Genomic DNA, 24093 nt, shown 5'->3' on the forward strand with positions numbered 1-24093 from the left:
CTGTGAGGACTGCCTTTTCCCACCCCCCTCAACTAAGCTAGGCCTCTGCTGGATGTTCCCTAAGCATACTGTTCCCTGACCTTCATGTGCATCAGGCTTTATTGTATAATTACCTGCTAATATTTTTTCCTCGTGGACTCTAAGCTCATTGAGGTCTGTGAGAAAAAATACTTAATCTTTATGGCCTGGCACATCGTGGATAATCCATAAATATTTGTTGAAGAAAGGAAGGGGCCTGCGGCTGAGGGTGGGAGTGGTATTCCAGGCAGAGGGACTAATGTGTATAAAGACTTGCAGGTGGGAAAATGCTGGCCTCATTAAATAGTATGTTGTTCGGTGTTGAGGACTTGTGCTTGGTGGGGCCTAAGGAGAAAGAGGGCCTAAGTGGGAGATTGAGCTGGAGTGTGGAGGGCCTTTTATGTCACATTAGAGTTTAGGTGGGGCATGGTAGCTCATGCCCGCAATCCCAGTACTTTTGGGGAGGCCGAGGCTACGGGATCGCCTGAGCCTAGGAGTTGAAGACCAGCCCAGGCAACAAAGCAAGACCTTGTCTCTATAGAATTTTTTTTTTTTTTTTAAGACGGAGTCTTACTCCATTGCCCAGGCTGGAGCACAGTGGTGCAATTACGGCTCATTGCAGCCTCCGCCTTCTGGGTTCAAGCAATTCCCCCACCTCAGCCACCCACCTAAGTAGCTGGGATTACAGATGTGCACCACCACTCCTGGCTAATTTTTGTATTTTTAGTAGAGACTGGGTTTCACCATATTTGCCAGGCTGGTCTCGAATTCCTGACCTCAAGTGATCTGTCCAGCTTGTCCTCCCAAAGTGCTGGGATTACAGGTGTGAGCCACCGTGCCCAGCCTATACAGAAAATTTAAAAATTAAAAAAATTTTCTGGGCTTGGTGGTATGCGCCTATAATTCCAGCTACTCAGCAGGAGGCTGAGGTGGGAGGATTGCTTGAACCCAGAAGTTCAAGGCTGCAGTGAGCCATGATCGAACAACTGCACTACTGCCAGGTGACAGGGCAAGACTGTCTAGTAAAAAGAGTTTGCCCTTGATCTACAGGCAGCAGAGGCCTCTTGAGACAGCTCTAAAGGGCCCTCAGCAAAGCCTATTTTTCTCTCTTACTCTAAAGCTATAAAATCTTATCAGTCAGTACTTTGTTTCTGGATTATATTGCGTGAGATTATGCTTATCCAGACTACTTGGCTCTCTTTATCTCCCCAGCAGATTCTGCAGGTGGGAGTTTATAGCCTGTTTTGTGATCCCTCCGGAGCATGATTTTAAGTATTTATTCTGTGGTGTTTGGATGCGGAGACATCATCTGACGTGCAGTTGGCAAGAGCTCTGCCCCATCCTATTTGTTTCACCTCTCTGTCACTTATTTCCCTCTTCCTGACCACTTTGAACCTGATGCCAGCCCCTCACAGTCACTGCATTGCATCTGGATGAGCCACTTTTCTTCCTGATTTCCTGAGCTCTAGGGGAGCATAGAGATAATGGGGTCAGGGGGCACAGTGTGGCCACCGTGAAGGAAGCAGCTTAGGCCCCAGAAGTCTCCAGGAGTGGGCAGTACCGAGACGACCAGGGTGTGATGTCTCACCCTAAGGAGCTGAATTTGGCTTTTCTGTGGGAAGGTGTCTGGGAAGGATATCAGAGACCAATAGCGCTCAGGGGGCCCTTTCTCGGGGCTGTCCAGTGTGGAAACACCCTGTCCTACACCAGTGGTTCCTGATTCCGGCTCTGAATCAGATTCACGAGGGCAACTTTTTTTTTTTTTTTGATATGGAGTCTTGCTGTCGCCCAGGCTAGAATGCAGTGGCGCGATCTTGACTCACTACAACCTCCGTCTCCTGGATTCAAGAGATTCTCCTGCCTCAGCCTCAGAGTAGCTGGGATTACAGGCAGGCACCACCATGCCTGGCTAATTTTTTTGTATTTTTTAGTAGAGACGCGATTTCGCCGTATTGGCCAGGCTGGTCTCGAACTCCTGACCTTATGATCCGCCCGCCTTGGGCTCCCAATGTGCTTTGGTTACTGGCGTGAGCCACTGCACCCAGCCTAGGGTAGCTTTTTATAAGCACAGATGCCCAGGCCTTATTATTGAAGATTCCAATTCAGTAGATCTGGGTTGAGGACCAAGCATCTGCATGTTTTAAGAAGCCACAGGTTATTTTTGAGGTGTAGCAAGGATTGAAAGAACAGAAAACTTGGATTTGGAAAACTAGTTGTGACTTTAGGCAGTGAGTCAGTTTCCTAATGCACACATTGGGGAATTCTATAGGAATGCTGTAAGAAGCAAATAATACATGGAGAGAGTGCTTTATACAGCGATACACTGCACAGACACACTTGCCTTCAACATCAGCTGCCAGCCTAGTAAGTGGTAGTATAAATGCAAAGGATATAACTTCCTTTAGTTTTGCCAGGTGGGTCCCTGTGATTCTAGCTGAGCCCCAGGAAGGAAGGGAAGAAAACTGAGGGAAGAGAAGGGAGTGTGTAGTTGCCTCTGGGAAGGATAAAAGGATATGCCCTCTGGACCAATAGGTTATAACATTTTCCCCATTAAGCATCCTTCTACTCATTTTTCCTCAATGGATTAGTATCTTTAAATTTCATTACATTTCCCTAGTCTTCATGGAATTGCCAGCCAGAGAAGTCAGCTCGGGGTCCCCCTAAAAAGGAGGACTGGCTGGGAGTGGTGGCTCATACCTGTAATCCCAGCACTCTGGGAAGCTGAGGTGGGTGAATCACCTGAGGTCAGGAGTTCGAGACCAGCCTGGCCAACATGGTGAAACCCCATCTCTACTAAAAATACAAAAATTAGCCAGGCGTGGTGTTGGGCACCTATAATCCCAGCTACTCCGGAGGCTGTGGCAGGAGAATCGCTTGAATCTGGGAGGCAGAGGTTGCAATAAGCTGAGATCATGCCATTGCACTCCAGCCTGGGCAACAAGAGCAAAACTCAGTCTCAAAAAACAAAAAAAAGGGAGTGTATGCCTGCATATGTATCAAATGCTGTAGGAAGGATATTCAAGAAATTTAGGGCCCTGGGAGGTGGGGAGACTTACAAAAGTGGACATGACAGTGTTATTTGAAGTTTTAATCATGAGATGACTGTTCAGTTCTTTAAAATATCACACCTGATTGGTTGTGAATGGCAGAGGCCACCAGAGTATTTGCAGACTGGGAGCTCTACGTGGGTGGACATCGGGTCTTGCTTACTGTGAGCCCCAGGACCTAGAACACCACTTGCACACTGGAGGTGCTCAGATCATTTTTTTTTTTTTTTTTCAGACAGGGTCAGATGTGTTACTGGGCTGGAGTGTGGTGGCACAATCACGCTCACTGCATCCTTGACCTCCTGGGCTCAAGTGATCTTCCCACCTCAGCCTCCCAAGTAGCTGGGACTACAGGTACGCCTCACACTTAGCTAATTTATGTATTTTTTGTAGAGGGTTTCTCCATTTGCTCAGAGTGGTCTCAAACTCATGGGCTGAAGTGATCTGTCCACCGCAGCCTCCCGAAATTCTGAGACTGAAGGCATGAGCCAGTGTGCCAGGCCTAGAATATTTGTTGAGTGAATGAATGGAAGCCCAACTAGATAGCATTTTGGAAAACAGTAACAAGTTAGAAGATTAATACCATACAGTCACTAGAAGGTTAATTATGAACAAGTAGAAACAGAATATTTTTAATAAATGAAATAGACAAATGGAATTGTACTATGATTGCAATAATTAAAACTTTCACATATTGCTTGTATAGGAATAAAGACAAAGTCATATAAAAAAATGGGGAAAATTAAACACTACTCACCCATAGTCCTGAGTATTTTAAAGAGCCTTCGTAGAGCATTCAAAATCGGGTAAGAAAAATGGGGAAAAATAAAATTACTTAATCTTTAAAAGGAAGACAAGCGTATGCTCACCTAATTGGACTTATATAATCAGGCTTGCTCTAGGTTATCCAGAATCAGAGTACAGGCCGGGCGCAGTGGCTCATGCCTGTAATCCCAGCACTTTGGGAGGCCGAGGTGGGTGGATCACCTGAGGTTAGGAGTTTGAGACCAGCCTGGGCAACATGGTGAAACCCTGTCTCTACTAAAAAAAAATAGAAACATTAGCTGGGCTTGGTGGCGGGTGCCTGTAATCCCAGCTACTCGGGAGGCTGAGGCAGGAGAATCGCTTGAACCCAGGAGGTGGAGGTTGCAGTGAGCTGAGATTGTGCCACTGCACTCCAGCCTGGGCAACGAGTGAAATTCTGTCTCAAAAAATAAATACATACATAAATAAGAATCAGAGAGTACAGTCAAGATATTCTTAAGTCATGCAGTTGTCGCTAACATGAATTTTTTCTGTTGTCATTTTGCTTCTTGGAAGGATTTTCAAAATGGCTGCAGCTCCTCAAGCACCGGGGCGGGGATCTCTCCGTAAGACGAGACCTCTGGTTGTGAAGACGTCGTTGAACAACCCATACATCATCCGCTGGAGCGCTCTGGAGAGCGAGGATATGCACTTCATCCTACAGACGCTTGAGGACAGGCTTAAAGCTATTGGACTTCAGAAGATTGAAGATAAGAAGAAAAAGAACAAAACACCTTTTCTGAAAAAAGAAAGCAGAGAGAAATGCAGCATTGCTGTTGATATTAGTGAGAATCTGAAGGAGAAGAAAACAGATGCTAAGCAGCAAGTGTCAGGGTGGACGCCTGCACACGTCAGGAAGCAGCTTGCCATTGGCGTTAACGAAGTTACCAGAGCCCTGGAAAGGAGTGAACTGCTGTTAGTTCTGGTGTGTAAATCAGTCAAGCCTGCCATGATCACCTCACACTTGATTCAGTTAAGCCTAAGCAGAAGTGTCCCTGCCTGTCAGGTCCCCCGGCTCAGTGAGAGAATCGCCCCCGTCATTGGCTTAAAATGTGTTCTAGCCTTGGGGTTCAAAAAGAACACCACTGACTTTGTGGACGAAGTAACAGCCATCATCCCCAGAGTCCCCAGTTTAAGTGTACCATGGCTTCAAGACAGAATTGAAGATTCTGGGGAAAATTTAGAGACTGAACCTCTGGAAAGCCAAGACAGAGAGCTTTTGGACACTTCATTTGAAGATCTGTCAAAACCTAAGAGAAAGCTTGCTGACGGTCGGCAGGCTTCTGTAACATTACAACCCCTTAAAATAAAGAAACTGGTTCCAAACCCTAATAAGATAAGGAAACCACCCAAAAGTAAAAAAGCTACTCCAAAGTAATCTTGCATAAACTTGTCATGTCATACAGTTTGTGAAAGGACACCTTGTAAAGAAGCCTTGAAACTAATAAAATGAGTTATACTTACATAGATTCATAGGGTCCTGTTTGGTAATATTCAAATGTGTAAGACTCTTTGTAACTATGGCACAGATATACTAAGTGCAAGAAATATTCAAAATTAGGAATATCCAAACAGACGTTTATTGAAACTGGTGTTCATGCGTGTGTAAATTGACTTTTTCTTTTTTTTTTTTTTGAGACAGTTTCACTCTTGTTGTCCAGGCTGGAGTGCAATGGTGCGGTCTCAGCTCACTGCAACCTCCTCCTCCCGGGTTCAAGCAATTCTCCTGCCTCAGCTTCCCAAGTATCTGGGACTACAGGTGCGCACCACCATGCCTAGCTAAGTTTTGTATTTTTAGTAGACACGGGGTTTTACCATGTTGGCCAGGATGGTTTCCATCTCTTGACCTCGTGATTTGCCCACGTCAGCCTCCCAAAGTGCTAGGATTACAGCTGCGAGCCACCGTGCCTGGCCTTTTTTTTTTTTTTTTTTTTGAGACGGAGTTTCGTTCTGTTGCCAAGGCAGGAGTGCAGCGGCGCAGTCTCGGCTCACTGCACCCTCCACCACCCAGATTCAACGATTCTCCTGTCTCAGCCGCCTGAGTAGCTGGGATTACAGGTGCCCACCACCACACCCAGCTCATTTTGTTGTATTTTTAGTAGAGATGGGGTTTCACCATGTTGGTCAGGCTGGTCTCGAACTGACCTCATGATCCATCTGCCTTGTCCTCCCAAAGTGCTGAGATTACAGGCGTGAGCAGCGGCGTCCAGCCTAAATTGACTTTTTCAAAGGCTGGTAGAGTGCCTGTGAGCAAGAATATCTGTGTCCTACAACGCTTAGCATTTTCCTATCAAACCTGGAAAATGTACCACAGTAAATGTTCTAGTCAGTCAGGTAGATGGAACTGAATTGGGGAAGCATTATCAGTTTTAAAGGAAAGATCCCAAATGCCAAGCAATCCATTGTCTTCAGAAGCAACACATCATTTTTCACTTCATGTCAATTTGACTTCTTTTAGGAAGGAATAGACATGAGCTTGGGAGAAAGACTTAATATTTAGAGAAAAAATATCAAAAATATAGAAAAAGTCAGATAAGGTTATTTTGACTGGGTACAGTTCACCCCCATTACGTGATTCACTTACCTCCTTGGAAATCTAACGTATAAAAGGTATGATGGTAATTGGATGAAATGTGGCCAAAAGATTAAAAAAACTGAGGAGCTTGGGTTCTCAGAGGTGGGTGTGTGACAAGAGTCCTTCAGGTTAGGAGATGGAGCATAACCGATGCTCTGTTAGAGTGTCTGCTGTTTACAGTGTGTATGGAAAAGTTACTTTCTGTAATTTAGAAGGAAGGTATTTACTAAAGATTTTTCCAGCTGAAAGTCTGGCTGACTCATGGATTATGCCACCTCTCAATTTAAATTTTACTTAGTGCCATCTTGGCCAAAAAGAAGAAAAAAAGATACCTTATTGAATAGAACATTTTCATTATAGACAAAGTACAGTACAATGCAGTTTTAAATCTACAAGAAACTATCCATTGCATTTCAATTTAGTTTTAATAGCTACTTCATACGCAAGCAGTTTAATTCTCGAAAATGTTAATTAGTAATCTGCTTCAATTATGGAGGCAAATGTAGTTATTATTCTATTTAAAAGTGGTTAATAATTTGATAACAAATTATGTAAATGACTCTTTAAAGGAGCAGTGTAACTGTCACCGTGAGGTAAGCTCATGACAAAGTTTCCAACTGGCAATGCTGCAGTTATTTATTTTACTTTCGAGATAGAGTCTCACTCTGTTGCCCAGGCTGGAGTGCAGTGGTGTGATCCCGGCTCACTGCAACCCCGCCTCCTGGGTTCAAGCAATTCTCCTGCCTCAGCCTCCCGAATAGCTGGGATTACAGGTGCACACCACCGTGCCCGGCTAGTTTTTGTAATTTTAGTAGAGATAGGGCTTCACCATGTTGGCCAGGCTGGTCTCAGACTCCTGACCTCAAGTGATCTGCTCACCTCGGCCTCCCAAAGTGCAGGGATTACAGGTGTGAGCCACCGCGCCTGGCTGATTCTGCAATTATTTGGAAACCTACTTTGTATAGACTTTGTGGCATGAAAATGAGTGGGAAGTAAAGTCCTAAATTAGAGCCTTGACTCCAGGTTAAGTCAAAATCTCATTTCCTTAATGCTGGTATCTCAAACCCTGTTCCAGTGAATGAGGACTGTTTTGTTTCTTGAAGCCTTTCTCCTGTTAAGAAAGAACGCTAATGCAATTAGGGTGGAACCATCTGAAATTCCAAGTCTTCCATTATCTCCAAGAAAGGTCCTAATTATGCACTACTGTGGGGCCCAGTCGCCCTCTGGTGGTAGTCTCAGGGATGTCACAGCTGTGGGTTGGTCTTTAGAATCACGGCAACCTATAGAAAGGAGAGTTCCAACTCCTTCGTAGTGACCAAGGTCAACAAACTTTCTGTAAAAGACCAGAGAGTGAATATCTTAGGCTTTGCAGGCCACACAATCTGTCACAACAACTCAACTCAGCTTTGTAGTGTGAAGCAGCCATAGGCAATATGTAAATGAAAGTGGCTGTGGCCAAGAGTGGTGGCTCATGTCTATAATCCCAGTGCTTTGGGAGGCCAAGGCAGAAGGATCACTTGAGGCCAGGAGTTAAAGACCAGCCCGGGAAACATAGCAAGACCTTGTCTCTACAAAAAATGAAAAACTTAGCCAGGCGTGGTGGTATGCACGCCCAGCTAGTTCTTTTTCTTCAAAAAGACGCTGAAGCAGGAGGATCATTTTAACCCAGGAGTTTGGGGCTGCAGTGAGCTGTGACTGTGCCACTGTATTCTAGCCTGGACAATAGAGTGAGACCCTGTCCTAAAAAAAAAAAAAAAAAAAGTATGGCTATGTTCCAATAAAACCTTATTGAGGGACACTGGAATTTGAATTTTGTGTAATTTGCACATGTCACAAAATGATGTCATTTTTTGGCTTTTTCTCCTCAACCATTCCAGAAAATAAAGACATTCTTAGCCTGTGGGCTACACAAAAATAAGCAATGGACTGGATTTAGCCCACAGGCCATAGTTTGGTGGCCCCTGCCTGGGATAAGATATGATTGGTTTCACTGGACTCATAACTTGAAGGAAATGCCATCATGTCTAAAACAATTAACTTCTGCACTGAACTTCCTAGGCACTGGCACAGTAAAGGCAGGGAAAAGTATCTACTTTTGTTTTTTGAGACGGAGTCTTGCACTGTCACCCAGGCTGGAGTGCAGTGGCACGATCTTGGCTCACTGCAACTTCCGCTTCCTGGGTTCAAGTGATTCTCCTGCCTCAGCCTCCTAGCAGCTGGGATTACAGGCACCTGCCACCACGCCCAGCTAGTTCTTTTTGAATTTTTAGTAGAGATGGGGTTTCACCATGTTGGCCAGGCTGGTCTCGAACCCCTGACCTCAAATGTTTCGCCCGCCTTGGCCTCCCAAAGTGCTGGGATTACAGGCGTGAGCCACCACACCCAGCCAAGGCATCTACTTTGTGGTATCTGAGTTGAGGCCAGGCTACGTGGCCTCGGTTAGCATCTTATTTTTCCCGCGGATTATTGGCAATATAAACACACATCTGTACGCCATGAAAGTTTTTCAAATTCTAGATTAAAAACACCATCAGTAACAAAATTATGAATACTTATTTACAAATAAGACATTTTCCATTAGCATGACACATGACAGTTTTCATGATAAAGTCAGCATAGAGGAGTATGTGCAATTTTGCATAAGTAATAAAAACATTCAAACTATCAATGCCCTGATAGCATGAATAAGTTCCACCAGGCATCTCTTTTGACTTTACAGTTTTTATTTCCTTTTCTTCATATATCCTTGATGTTGCTGAGAAGAAACTGAACTTTGCACAACAGCAGAAAAGTCTAGTTAGTCGCGGGTACAGGCTCTTTCTTTTTTTTTTTTTTTTTTTTTGAGACGGAGTCTCACGCTCTGTCACCCAGGCTGGAGTGCAGTGGCTCGATCTCGGCTCACTGCAACCTCGCCTCTCAGGTTCAAGCGATTCTCCTGCCTCAGCCTCCCAAGCAGCTGGGACTACAGGCACACGCCACCACGCCCGGCTAATTTTTGTATTTTTAGTAGAGACGGGGTTTCACTATGTTGGCCAGGATGGTCTCGATCTCCTGACCTCATGATCTGCCCACCTTGGCCTCCCAAAGTGCTGGGATTACAGGCGTGAGCCACCACGCCCGGCCGCAGGCTCTTACAGAGAGCACAGGGAGTGCTTGCACAAAACTCTGCTTTTGAAGCAATCCACTGACCTGGTAAAGATCAAAGTACAAACTTGCATGTTTATTGATTCGGCAACTCTGCTTATGGAGAAATACATGTACTAGTCACCAGTACATTTTAATATTGCTCTGCACTTAAACAACCACCACCTGTCACTGAGCTACAGAAGTGTTGATTCCATAAATGTTCCCAGTGATACCATGTAAGGTAATACCAGTAAAAAAATTTCCAAATGGATCTTTTGTTCTGTTACATGGACAAATGTACCATCACTTAAGAAACAGAAATGCAGCAATTTCTCTCCACACAATAGCAAAGATTTTCTTACATGACTCTGTAACTTCTACTTAGTCCATAGAAAAGCAGTCCCTTTTCTAAGGGTGAAAAAATACCTCTTCAAGAGACAGGCAAAAATTTGAAAATTACAAGAATGTGCTCTTTGTAGCCTTTCATCCCTCCCACAAATAGGTCAACAGTGAAAAAAGGATGAAGTTTAACATTCTAGCTAGAAACGTACAAATGTCACATGTGGACTTTTGTCATCTTTTCTGATTATCGACTACTTCAATTTCACTTGAGTTGTGCTTTTATTCTTCTTTGGAATGGCAGTTCCAGAAATCATTAAATATTAACAAATGATGATGTCAGAGTTCTAGAAATAAAAATATCCATCTATTGTAGTACTAGTCCAACCTGAAGGGAGGGAAGAAATGGAATAGTAAGAAAAATTAGATTGCAATGTAGTACAATAGATCTGTCTTTCTAAAAGCTGTCTTAAGGCTCGGCTCACACCTGTAATCCCGGCACTTTGGGAGGCCAAGGCAGGCGGATCACCTGAGGTCAGGAGTTTGAGACCAGCCTGGCCAACATGGTCAAACCCCATCTCTACTAAAAATAAAAAAATTAGCCAGGCATGGTGGTGGATGCAATCCCAGCTACTCGGGAGGCTGAGGCAGGAGAATCACTTGAACCTGGGAGGCGGAGGTTGCAGTGAGCTGAGATCATGCCATTGCACTCCAGCCTGGGGGACAGAGCGAGACTTCATCTCAAAAAAATAAATAAATAAATAAATAAATAAATAAATAAATAAAATAAACAAAAATAAAATAAAGCTGTCTTAAGTCTAAGTGAAGCAAGTATGAAATTGTCTAGGTACATTTGTTGAGTTTACAAGGGCTATATCCATTTCATTTACCTTTTCAGAATCTGTACCTGGACACCTCCAATTGTACAGGTAATACTGCAAATTGCCATCTCCTATACCAAACTTGAGTTTTTCCAAGAATGTCTTATTTTCCATCAAATCCAGTGCATTGAATACATCAAATCCTTTCTGCCAATTTAAAAAAGATTTAAAATTTAAAACAAAGGACTAGTGTTTTCTGTATTACATATCTCAGTGTAACAATTCTTCTACTAATAGCTCGAATATGCATTTCTAATAGGATTTAACGTCCGTGATATATAGCATAGGTTAAGAATTCAGGGCCGGATGCTGTGGCTCATGCCTGTAATCCCAGCACTTTGGTAGGCTGAGGTGGGTGGATCACTTGAGGTCAGGAGTTCGAGACCAGCCTGACCAACATGGCGAAACCCCATCTCTACTAAAAATAACAAAAATAAGCCAGATGTGGTGGCGCGCACCTGCAGTCCCAGCTACTCAGGAGGCTGAGGCAGGAGAACTGCTTGAGCCTGGGAGGTAGAGGTGGCAGTGAGCCGACATTGTGCCACTGCACTCCAGCCTGAGCGACAGAGTGAGACTTTTTTTTTTCTTTCTTTAAAAAGAGGAAGAATTCAGTTGAAAATTGTCTTATAAAACTAGCAGTGTGGCTGGATGTGGTGGCTCACGCCTGTAATCCCAGCACTTTGGGAGGCCGAGGTGGGAGGCTCACTGGAGCCCAGGAATTTGAAACCAGCCTGGGCATACGCTGTAGGTATAGGTGTAGGTGTAGGTACAGGACATTGTCTCTACAAAAATAAAAAGATTGACTCGGCATGGTGGTGTGTGCCTGTGGACCCAGCTACACAGGAGGCTGAGGCAGGATTGCATAAGCCCAAGAGGTCGAGGCTGCAGTGAGCTGTGATTGTGCCAGTGCACTTAAACCTGAGCAACAGAGTGAGCGCCTGTCTCAAAAAACAAACAAAAAACTATAGTGAATCCGATGAAGTCAGCATGAAAATTCAGAAATGCTGAATCCCAAAAATGTTAAAAATGTAGTATGATGGCTGTCACTGGCATGAAATTACTTATGAAGATTTCAGAAAATATTTTATTTATGTTTTATTTATTTATTTTTAAATTTTTTTGAGATGGAGTCTCACTCTGTCATCCAGGCTGGAATACAGTGGCATGATGTCAGCTCACTGCAACCTCCACCTCCCAGATTTAAGCAATTCTCCTGCCTCAGACGTCCTAGTAGCTGGCATTACAGGTGTGCACCTCCATGCCCAGCTAATTTCTTTGTATTTTTAGTAGAGACCGGGTTTCACCGTGTTGGCCAGGCTGGTCTTGAACTCCGACCTCAAGTGATCCACCTGCCTTGGCCTCCCAAAGTGCTGGGATTACAGGCATGAGCCACTGCACCCAGCCTCGTTCTTGTTTTAGAAGGGAACAGTTGTCAAGATGGTTTCATCTCCAGGATTATTAATTATTAGCCTTTCTAAGTCCTACCTTGGCTGAAGCTATTGCCCAGGGACCAAAGTTGTAAAGACTTTAAATAGTATGCAGGCCGGGCGTGGTGGCTCACGCCTGTAATCCCCGCACTTTGGGAGGCCACGGCAGGTGGATCACCTGAGGTCAGGAGTTCGAGACCAGCTGGGTCAACATGATGAAACCCTGTCTCTACTAAAAATACAAAAATTAGCCAGGTGTGGTGGCACACGCCTATAGTCCCAGCTACTCGGGAGGCTGAGACAAGAGAATCACTTGAACATGGGAAGCAGAGGTTGCAGTGAGCCGAGACTGTGCCACTGCACTCCAGCCTGGGTAACACAGCAAGACTCATCTCAAAAAAAAAAAAAAAAAAAAAGTGTAAAAAAATAGTATGTTTGCTTTGGGCTGATAATGGGAAATATATTTATGTAAAATTTTAATGGTAAAAAATTAAATTTCTTTAAAATGTCAGACAATAATACTATGCAAAATGTGATATAGAAGGAGCACTTTTTATTTTTATTTCTCAGGGTTTTTACCTTAAATAACTAATTACTGGCCATATTTGGGAAGTGTTGAAAAAAAGCAGACAATCTGAGGATGATGTGGACTTGGGGATCCAAAGGCACAGGTAAGAGATTTTTATTTTATTTTATTTTAATTAATTAATTAATTTGAGACAGGGTCTCACTCTGTTGCCCAGGCTGGAATGCAATGGTGCAATCTCAGCTCACTGCAACCGCCAACTCCCAGGTTCAAGTAATCCTCTTGCCTCAGCCTCCCGAGTAGCTGGGATTACAGGTGTATGCTATCACACCCTGCTAATTTTTGTATTTTTAGTAGAGACAGGGTTTCACCATGTAGACTGGCTACAATTAAATTTTGAATTTAATTCCTTTAATTTTAAAATTCAGAGACTATTTGGTTGAATAAAAAAATTGCTGCTAGTTATTCACTCAACAAAAATATTCACTCATGTATTAATATTTTCCTTATATTACTTCCTAAGATAAGGGCGCGCTCTCTCTCTCTCTCTCTCTCTCTCTCTCTCTCTATATATATATATATATATATTTTTTTTTTTTTTTTTTGAGACAGTTTCTGTCACCCAGGCTGGAGTGCAGTGGTGCAATCTCAGCTCCATTGCAACCTCTGCCTCCCAGGTTCAAGCAATTCTCCTGCCTGAGCCTCCCGAGTAGCTGGGATTACAGGCACACACCACGAAGCCTGGCTAACTTTTGTATTTTTAGTAGAGACGAGGTTTCACCATATTAACCAGGCTGGTCTTAAACTCCTAACCTCAGGTGATCCACCCATGTCGGCCTCCCAGAGTGTTGGGATTACAAGCCTGAGCCACCATGCCCAGCCTTATATATTCTTATATAAGGGTTAAACATTTATAATTTGTACATTTTGTCTTTTTTGTCAAACTGCCATAAAATTAATGATGAAAATAGCCTCTAAAGTTTCAAAAGAAACTCTTATCAAAATTCTTCCTTTGATGATCAATAGTTTCTTTAAAATCTCGCATAAATTCCACCTGTGTGGAAGAAAACACAGTAAGATGTCTTCTATAGTTTGGCACAGACATTTGGAGAACCAAACGGCGTGAACAGGAAGGAGTGGCTTACCGATTTAGCCAGGATGAGCGCGTCGCTCATGAGGTCCAGCAGGGGCGTCTCTGTGTGGATGTTGTAGAATGAGTAGGCGGCTTTGAGGCTCTTGTGAGCAGGGTGGTGCATCACCGTGGAGGGGAGCGTATAGAAGCTCAGGAAATCAGTCAGTTTACCATTGGGGCTCTAGGAGCAAAGGTGCTGTCAGGCAGAGATCTCCTTGAACCAACTGCATACATGCATTTCCACTAACTGTTCTCTCCCTTGCCCCAGAGAACGAAAAGCAGTAAGTCACACTTCTTTCTCGGCAGTCCAATTTGGGGCCCCTTATATTGTGCTGTGTAGAGGCCAAGAAGGGCCTGGAGTTGGGACTTCAGCCTAAATGCCCGTTGGTGATTTGCACAAAGTTCTTAGGAAGCAGAATGTCATGCCTGTAATCCCAGCACTTTGGGAGGATGAGGCAGGTGGATCATGAGGTCAGGAGTTCGAGACCAGCCTGACCAACATGGTGAAACCCCATCTCTACTAAAGATATGAAAACGTAGCCAGGTATGGTGGCGCACACCTGTAATCCCAGCTACTTGGGAGGCTGAGGCTGGAGAATTGCTTGAACCCCAGAGGCGGAGGTTGCAGTGAGCCAAGACTGTGTCACTGCACTCCAGCCTGGGCGACAGGATGAGACTCAAAAAAAAAAAAAAAAAAAAAGAAAAGAAAGATAGAAGCAGAATGTCCTAAAAGGAAAGCTTCCCCTCAGGCTGACAAATGAGTCAATTCTTTAGACTAAGGGAACAGTGATAAAGCAGATTCATTGTTTTTGCAGAAATAAAATCTTTAAGGATTAGAGGGCTGCCTTCTCCAACTAAAAGATACTGTGTACTATCTCACACTGTCTTAGCACACAGAAAGAATTATATCAGGCCTAAGTAAGGTTGGGTAGAGTCTGGAAGCTGTTTGGAAGAGTTCGCAAGCTTGTGAAAGGTCTTACTACTGCACCAAAATATACACATATGAACAACTGGAGAATTTTGCAGCTATCAAAAATAAGAGATACAATGGATGACATTCATTTCATCATCACTGGCAAAGCTTCCAATACAAGAAATTAGCCAGTATTGTTCAGGTTGTTGTAATTAGCTGTGGTGGCCTTGCTGACTTTTAGAATATGATGTGTTTGAATTGTGCGGCTGAAGAGGCTGGACCACACACATGCCACTGCTAGTATTTCTTTCAGCAGAAAAGGAAATTCCAGAAGGATGTATGCTTTGGTTTTCAAAGGCTTCCGAGTCATTAGACCTTTCTTCAGCCAGCAAGAAACTAAAGGGGTTAATCTACAGTGATTCCCTACTGCTCTATATTAGCAGCTCAGTATTGGAGATGAATTCAACCTTCAGGTTTAATAAGGATTTTAGATTCTTCTAAGAATTTCTCATATCCATCTCATATGCTGAATTACTGCAGGCACCTGCAGAACCTGATTAGGTTCCCCACCCCATTTTCATCATCTGCTTTCAGAAAACTACTTCTTCACATTCATATTGCTGGTAAAATTACTGTTTCCTCTCTTGCTGTTAAAATGACCAGAGAATCACCAACTGTTGGGGAAGAGTGGGACAATCTTTCCATTGTCCCTCACACCCAATCAATTGTAAAGAATGATAAAAAACAAAACAAAACAAAACAAAACCCACTCACAACAAAACCCACCATGGCACCATGTCTAGGTGGCTTATAAGCAACTTCTAACAACTTTCAAGGAATAAGTAATCCCTATTATTACATACACTGTTCCAGAGAAAAGAGAGGACAAGCTCTTCAGCTCATTCTAACTTTGGTATCAAGACAGGACAAGGACAGGGTAAGAAGGGGAAATTAATGGCCAACCTCAGTAGTGAGTATAGAAGATCCTAAGTAAAATATTAGCAAACTAGGGCTGAGCATGGTGGCTCACGCCTGTAATCTCAGCACTTGGGGAGGCCAAGGCGGGTGGATTTTCTGAGCTCAGAAGTTCAAGACCAGCCTGGCCAACGTGGTGAAACCCCATCTCTACTAAAATACAAAACATTAGCAGGGTGTGGTGGCATGCGCCTGTAGTTCCAGCTACACAGGAGGCTGAGGCACAAGAACTGCTTGAACCCAAGAGGCGGAGGTTGCAGTGAGCAGAGATTGCACCATTGCACTCCAGCCTGGGTGACAGAGCAAGACACTGTCTCCAAAAAAAATTTAAAAAAAAATTGGGAAACTAAATCTAAAAACAGAAGTAGTCTCACACAAATGGAAACCAAAAGAATGTGTCACTAGCAGACATACCCTGAGACTGGCTAAAGGAATTTCTTTAAATAGAAAGGAAATAATAAAAGAAGGAATCTTGAAGCATCAGGAAGGAGGGAAGAATAATAGAAAGAGTAGAAATTTGGGCTACATATAATAAATTATGCTTCTCCTCAAGCATCATTATTAATCAGTGTTACAAATCATACTTGATGATTAAAACAAAAATCATAATACTGTCTGATATTTAAGACAACAATATTTAAAAATGAAAAAGGTAAAGTGACCTAAATAAAAGTAAGGTGACTCAAAGTAATAAATGTTGTTACCAATCGACTATGAGTCACATATATATATTGTAATACTCACATCAACCATCATAAAAACTATACAAATACACCCAAAGGTACTATAAATAAAACAGTATCCTAAAATATATTCAAGTAATCCACAGCAAGGCAAGAAGAAAGAAACAGAGGAACAAGAACCAGAAGAAACATAAAGAAACCAAATAATCAAATGGTAGACTTAAGCTCTACCATACCAATAATCACCTTTTATGTAAGTGGTCTAAATACACCAATCAAAAGAAAGATCAGTAGTGTGGGTAAAGAAACATGACCCAGCTATAGGCTGTTTCCAAGAAACTCACTTCAAATTCAATAACATGAATAGTTTGAAAGTAAAAGGATGGAAAAAGTCCAAATAATTTTTAAAAGCAGGTCTGGTCATAGTAATATACAATAAAGTATACTCCAGAGCAAGGAAAATTATTAGAAAGAGAGGTATTACATTATGATAAAAAGATCAATCCACTAGGGAGACATAAAGAGCCTAATATACATGTGAGTATCAAACAAGAGGCCCAAAAGAAATCAAGAAAAACTGACAGTGTTGGAAGGAGAAATAGACAAATCCACAATTACAGCTGGGGACTTCCATGCCCCTCTCATCAAGTGATAGAACTGCTAGACAGAAAATCAGCATGGAAATAGAAGAGCTGAATAACTCAATTAATCAACATGATCCAATTGGCATACAAAGAACACTCCACACAACAGTAGTGGTATACACATTTCATGCACCCATGGAATATCCATCAAGACAGTCCATATCCCGAGTAATAAAACAAACCTCAAGAGCCTTAAAATAATCAAAACCATACAGTGTGTGTTCTTTAACCATAATTGAATCAAACTAGAAATTTGTAACAGGGAGACAACAGAAAATCTCTAAACACAGCAAAATTGAACAGCACAATTCTAAGTAGGGGTGGGCTAAAGAGGAAGCCTCAAACGAAACCAAAAAATACACAGACGTGAATGACAATGAAGATACAACATACCAAAATATGTCAGAAATAGCTAAAGCAGTGCAGAGAGGGAAATTGATAGAACTAAATGCTTACTAGAAACAGGGAAAGGTCTCAAGTCAGTAAGTTCCTCCCTCAAGGAACTAGAAAAGAAGAGCAAAATAAACCCAAAGCAAGCAGACAGAAGGAAACAATAAACACAAGGGTAGAAATCAATGACACTGAAAATAGGAAAACAACAGGGAATATCCAACAAAAGTCTGGTTCTCTGGGAAACAAATCAATAAAATGATACAAGTCTACCAATATGGACAAAAATAAAGAAAGAGAAAACATGAATCACCAATATCTGGTATGAAACAAGAGATATCAGTACAGATCCCACAGCCACTAAAAGGATAACAAGGGAATAAAATGAACAACATTAATTACACTCATACATTCAACAATTTAGAAGAAATGGATGAACTCCTCAAAAACTATTAAAACTCAACCAAGATGAAATAGATCATCTGAATAGTGCTATAACCATTAAAGACATTTAGTCCATTATTTAAAAACTCCCAAAAAAGAAACAGCTAAGCTCAGATCATTTCAACTGGAGAATTCTAACAAACATTTAAAGAATTAACACCAATTCTCAATTTCTTCTAGAAAATAGAAGAGGAAATAATACTTCCCAACTCCTATTATGAGACCAGTATTCTCTTGATATCTAAACCAGACAGACATTACAAAAAAGGCACTCCAGAGAGATATCTCTCATGAACTCAACAAATACTCAGCAAAATATTAGCAATCAATACAACAATGTATAAAAATAATTATACACCCTGACCAAGTGGATATTTTCTAGGAATGTAAGAGTGACCCAACATTTGAAAATCAATCAATGTAATCTAACATATCAACAGATTAAAGGAGAAAAATCATATGATTACATCTATTGAAGCAGAAGCAGCACTGGAAAAAATCCAATGCCCATTCATAAGAACTCTCAGCAAGTTAGAAATAGAGGAGAATGACCTCAAATTGATTAGGAGCACCCACAGAAAAACCTACAGCTAACATCATACTTCATGGTGAAAGAGTAAATGCTTTTCTCCCACCATCAAAAACACGACGAGGATGTCAACCTTCCCCACTCTTTCTCAACAAAGCACTGGAAGATCTAGGTCCTGCATTAATGCAAGACCAATAAATAAAGGCATCAAGATTGGAAAGGAAGCAATAAAGCTGTCCCTATTTGCAGATGACACATTGTCTATATAGAAATCACAAGGAATCTACACACAAACTCCTGGAACCAGTAAGTGATTTCAGCACTGTGGTAGGATACAAACGCACAAAAGAAAGCATTTCTACAGGCTAACAATGAACATGCAGAAACTGAAATTAAAAACACAACACCATTATAATCGCCCCAAAGAAAGTGAAATATCTAGCTATACACTTAAGAAAACATGTACAGGATCTGGATGCTCTTAGAGAATGCTGATAAAAGAGATTTTAAAAGACCAAAAAAAATGTAGAGACATTCCATGTTCATGGACTGGAAGACTTTTCAATTATCCTCAAATTAATCTATCAGTGTAATGTAATCCCTATCAAAGTACCAGCAAGGTATTTTGTAGGCAAAAATAAGCTTATTCTAAAATGTATATGCAAAAGGCAAAGGAAATAGGTTAATTAAAATGATCTTGACAAACAAGAATAAAGTGGGAGGAATTACTCTACCTGATACTAAGGCTCCCTATATCGCTATAGAAACCAGGTCAGTGTGGTATTAGTGAAGAGACAGACATGGAGATCAACGAAATAGAATATAGAGGACCCAGAAAGGAACACAATACAAAGTGTTAGTATTCAGCATATAAAAAACCTTTCACGGGCTGGGTACAGTGGCTCACGCCTATAATTCCAGCACTTTGGGAGGCCAAGGCAGGTGAATCACCTGAGGTCAGGAGTTCAAGACCAAGCCTGACCAACATGGTGAAACCCCGACTCTACTAAAAATACAAAAATTAGCCGGGCATGGTGGCGCATGCCTGTAATCCCAGCTACTTGGGAGGCTGAGGCAGGAGAATAGCTTGAACCTGGGAGGTGGAGTTTGCAGTGAGCCGAGATTGCGCCACTGCACTCCAGCCTGGGCAACAAGAGCAAAATTCCATCTCAAAACAAACAAACAAAAAACCTTTCATAAATCAGTAAGACAACTACGGTCAAAAAGAAAAAACAGGCAAGTGATGTAAATAGCAAGTTCATAAAAGAAATAAACATGGCTAACAGATTGATGAGATACTCAAATTCATCAATAATGAGGATATAAATTAACAACAAGATACTGTTCCATACTCATCAGGTGGGCCTAAATAAATTTAAAATCTGACCATACCCACGTCTTGTGAGGATGCGAGGAAACAGGAACTCTCTTACACTGCTCAGGACCTTATTGTGGTGAGCTATTTGGCAATTTCTAATAATGTGAAAGATGGGTCCGACCACAGACTCAGCAGCTCTAATGATATGCCCTGGAAAGCAGTTCCCAAAATGTGGTCTGTGAACCCTGTGGGTACCTGAGACCCTTTCAGAAATCTGTGAGGTCAAAATGATTTTCATAACACTAAGAAGTTGTTTGCCTTGTTGACAAGTTACCATCAGCATCACGGTGCAAAGCAGTGCTGTGGGTAAAGCTGCTGGTGCCTTAGCACAAAACAAGACAATGGCACCAGACCACACTCATGGTCACCATATTTCTCAACACCACACCCTCATGGTTCAACAAATGGCGGTTTCACTTAAGCATGTCCTTGATAGAGTATTCAGAATTATTAATCTTATTAACTCTCAACCCTTTAGTACACATCTTTGTAATGTTCTGTGATGAAATAGAAGGAAGTGTGTGTAAATACTTCTGCTGCACGCTGAACACAAAGGGTGCTTCAAGGAGAAGCTTTATGTTTATCACCTTGTCTTTACCTCCACTACAAACGTGTCAATAATGTGCTCCCGGGGGAGGAACCAGTGGGCTACTTCCTCTTCATCCATCACTGGAGCCAGATGAAACTGCTTCAGGTAAGTGTTGATTAATTCTCGAACTGATTTGATATCTTTTGGTTCCATTGGTCTCAAACCTGAAGTCTTTGTTACCTTGTTGGAGGGGAAACAAAACAAATCCAGAAGTTCAGGTAGAAGAGGAGTGAAACGACTTTGCACTCAAAGTGTGGTCTGCAGACCAGCAGAATGAGCAGCACACGGGAGCTTGTTAGGGCTGCAGAGCCTGGCCCCGCCCCAGATCTAATGAATCCGAATCTGCAACTCAACAAGATTTCCTTGGGTTTGTACACACATTAAGGTTTGAGAAGAGCTGGGTTAAAATATAGGCGAGACAGACAATGTGTTGTATCTTCCTATCTGTGTGGCAAGTCTTTGGTCACTATTGCCCATGACCCAAACAAACATCAAAGGGAACACTACAAGTTCATGATGTACGCCAATACCCAAAACACACCAATGTATATACCAATGCCAAGAATATTAACAGTCTACATGATGGGACATAGCCAACTTAGCATGACTTCTGGAGTACAGGCAGCCCTCCGTATCCACTGGTTGTGCATCTGTGGGTTTGACCAACCTTAGACGAAAAATATTCGGGGAAAAAAAAACTGGATAGTTGCATCTGTGCTGATCGTGTACAGACTTTTTTTCTTGTCATTATTTCTTAAAAATGCAGTGTAACAACTACTTACATAGCATTTAGATTGTATTTGACCTTATAAGTAATCCAGAGATGATTTAAAGTATACAGGACAGGGGGCATGGTGGCTCATGCCTGTAATCCCAGCACTTTGGGAGGCTGATGCCGGTGGATCATTTGAGGTCAGAAGTTCGAGACCAGCCTGGCAAACGTGATGAAACCCTGTCTCTATGAAAAATGTAAAACTTAGCCAGGCGTGGTGACATGCACCTGTAATCCCAGCTACTCAGGAGGCTGAGGCAGGAGAATCGTTTGAAACTGGGAGGCGGAGGTTGCAGTAAACCATGATCACGCCACTGCACTCAAGCCTGGGAGACAGGGTGGGACTTCGTCTCAAAAATAAATAAATAAAGTATACAGGAGGATGTGCATACATTATATGCAAATACACAATGCTACGCCATCTTATATAAGGGACTTGAGCACCCAAGGATTCTGGTATCTGAGGGGTCCTAGAACCAATCCTTCATGGTTTCTGAGGGATGCTTTAAAACTGCCAAGTCTGACATTTTGAAAATACAACTGAGCAACTTGTTTTATTATGCAATAGCCCATTAAAAACGTGTGGTGATTTTGTTCTCTTGAACAAAAATGATATAGGAGTGAATCATATCAGGCTGGATGGGAAGGCAAGCATTGTTCATAGCCAAGTATTTTCTAAAGGCAAACGGGTTTACAGCCATACCAGCCTGAAAGCGTCCATCTTGTCTAACGGCAAATGGCTGCCAGGGACGCAGCCTGGCCTCTCCTGCCACATCTTCTGGGTAAAGGTGATCAGGGTAGGTGTCTTATCACTACTCCAGAGCTTTAGAATTTAAAAAATTAAGCCATAGGAATAAAAAACCTAAAAGTCAGGACAGGCCCCCATTTGAATTTGTTCAACTGTTGTCCTTGTAAAAGCTCCTGACATCACTTTGCTCTCTAGAACTGTTCAGGGGCCAGGGGACTTGAGACTAAAAGTCAGGAAGCCCAACAAACAGACAATTTTAAACTGAGAAATACAGTTTATTTTTTTCTGTAAACCTGATTTTTCCCCCTCTTGGAGAAACACTAGATACATTTTAAGAGATGAATAATCTGTATATAAATATTGCTACTCTACTTTTTCTGCCCTAAATGATTATTTTTAAAAATTTTATATAATCTAGCAGTTCCACTCTTAAGAAATATTTTTAAAGGAAAAACTTCCTGTAGAATTAGGTCATCACAATTCCTGCATGCCCCCAGGTGGAAGCCCAAGGGGGAAAACAGGTGTTTTTTTTGAGACGGAGTCTCACTCTTGTCACCCAGGCTGGAGTGCAATGGTGCGATCTCGGTTCACTGCAACCTCTGCCTCCTGGGTTCAATCGATTCTCTTGCCTCAGCCTCCCGAGTAACTGGGATTACAGGCGCCTGCCACCATGCCCGGCTAATTTTGTATTTTTAGTAGAGACAGGGTTTCACCACGTTGGCCAGGCTGGTCTCAAATGCCTGACCTCAGGTGATCTGCCCACCTCGGCCTCCCAAAGTGCTGGGATTACAGGTGTGAGCCACCACACTAGGCCAAGGAAAATAGGTTTTCTCCTGAGTGCCAGCTGTCATCAACTATTAGCTGTGCTGGGGTTTCTAAGCTTCAGTGACACACAGTGCTGATTGATTATCGATTAGCTGGGGGAAAGGGGAATGGGAGGTGCATGCTCTGTATTTATACACCAACAGTCCTCAGCTGAATATTTACTATGAGCCATTCTATTATGATGATGTCATGTCTAAAGCACTGCAGCTAAAATGCCATTTAATAATCTAAATTTAGAGAATTTAAGTCCTTCACATTTAACAGGCAATGCATACCTTTAGTCTTTTAGTACCTCTCAAAATCAATGAGTCAGAAATGTCCAGATCTCCACTGGAAATAAATAAGCACTTCTAAATGCTAGTGGGAAGACCAAAACCATATAAAATATATATCATAGTCATTTAAAAAATTAGTTTCTGCTATGAGGCAGACTTAGCTTGATAAATTTCAAATAGCCTTTCTCAATATCAGAATTTTTTTTCTTTTGTTACTGGTTCAGTAACAATCAACAATATCAAGCAATTAGATGAATTAATGAAAGCCACAGGATATATGATATCTGTTAATAGAGAACATTCAGAAATGAAAAAAAAAATTTGCCAACTTCCTTCTAGAGCAAAACATTCTTCTGGAGCACAATTCTCATTCATTGAATATCCAACTGTGAAACCACTAAAGCAACTGCCCAGCAGATCGCCTTAAAGCAGGAGTTCTCAAATATTTTGGTCTTGGGACCCTTTTATACTCTTTTTTTTTTTTTGAGATGGAGTCTTACTCTGTCGCCCAGGCTGGAGTGCAGTGGTGTGATCTCAGCTCACTGCAACCTCTGCCTCCCGGGTTCAAGTGATTTGATCCTGCCTCAGCTTCCCAAGTAGCTAGGATTACAAGCACGTGCCACCACGCCCAGCTAATTTTTTGTATTTTTAGTAGAGATGCAGTTTTATCGTACTAGCCAGGATGGTCTCGATCTCCTGACCTTGTGATCTGCCCACCTCGGTCTCCCAAAGTGCTGGGATTACAGGCATGGTCCACTGCACCCGGCCTACGCTGTTAATAATGACTGAGTACCTCCAAAGAGCTTTGCTTATGGGGGTTATATATATCCACACTTATCGCATTAGAAATCAAAACTGAGAACATTTTTAAACAAAAGACTACAGAAATACACATGCCACATGGCCTCTGGAAGACTTCACAGTATACTCAGAAGAGAATGAAAGTGAAAAAATTACATATTAGTGTTATTATGAAAATAGTTAAAAAAAAAATGACTGCATAGATTCAAAGATCTTGGGGGACTTCCAGAGGTCCCTGGGCCACACTTTGAG

General features: G+C 42.1%; 2 protein-coding genes across 8 annotated transcripts in view; one reads left to right on the top strand and one right to left on the bottom strand.

Moving 5' to 3' along the window:
* Positions 1 to 3666: 3666 nt before the first annotated feature.
* Positions 3667 to 24093, bottom strand: part of NMT2 (N-myristoyltransferase 2) — a 66695-nt gene continuing 46268 nt past the window's right edge. For 4 of the 7 annotated variants that reach the window (XM_016962703.4, XM_016962705.4, XM_016962706.4 and 1 more), the window contains 4 exons: positions 20430 to 20600; positions 13889 to 14056; positions 10800 to 10937; positions 8943 to 10297 (listed from right to left, as the gene is read on the bottom strand). In XM_016962703.4, the coding sequence (XP_016818192.1) occupies positions 10277 to 10297; positions 10800 to 10937; positions 13889 to 14056; positions 20430 to 20600 (498 nt within the window). In that variant the 3' untranslated portion in view covers positions 8943 to 10276. Of the gene's footprint in view, positions 7778 to 8942; positions 10298 to 10799; positions 10938 to 13888; positions 14057 to 20429; positions 20601 to 24093 lie in introns of those variants that run through there. The other 3 variants (XM_016962704.4, XM_054660783.2, XM_063780491.1) reach the window with 1 other exon arrangement.
* On the top strand, positions 3798 to 5338 carry RPP38 (ribonuclease P/MRP subunit p38). Its single transcript, XM_054660785.2, has 2 exons — positions 3798 to 3871; positions 4386 to 5338. The coding sequence occupies exons 1-2, from the start codon at positions 3798 to 3800 to the stop codon at positions 5245 to 5247; spliced, it is 936 nt and encodes a 311-aa protein (XP_054516760.1). The 3' UTR covers positions 5248 to 5338.

This window comes from Pan troglodytes, chromosome 8 (assembly GCF_028858775.2).
Source record: "Pan troglodytes isolate AG18354 chromosome 8, NHGRI_mPanTro3-v2.0_pri, whole genome shotgun sequence".
In the NCBI taxonomy this organism is placed as follows: Eukaryota; Metazoa; Chordata; class Mammalia; order Primates; family Hominidae; genus Pan; species Pan troglodytes.

What these genes read in the sequence shown, in the direction of transcription:
- RPP38 (XM_054660785.2), top strand. Translation starts at nt 3,798, where the DNA reads ATGGGGAAAATTAAACACTACTCACCCATAGTCCTGAGTATTTTAAAG. An exon ending in CGTAGAGCATTCAAAATCGG is followed by an intron (nt 3,872 to 4,385) that starts GTAAGAAAAATG and finishes GCTTCTTGGAAG; the next exon opens with GATTTTCAAAATGGCTGCAG.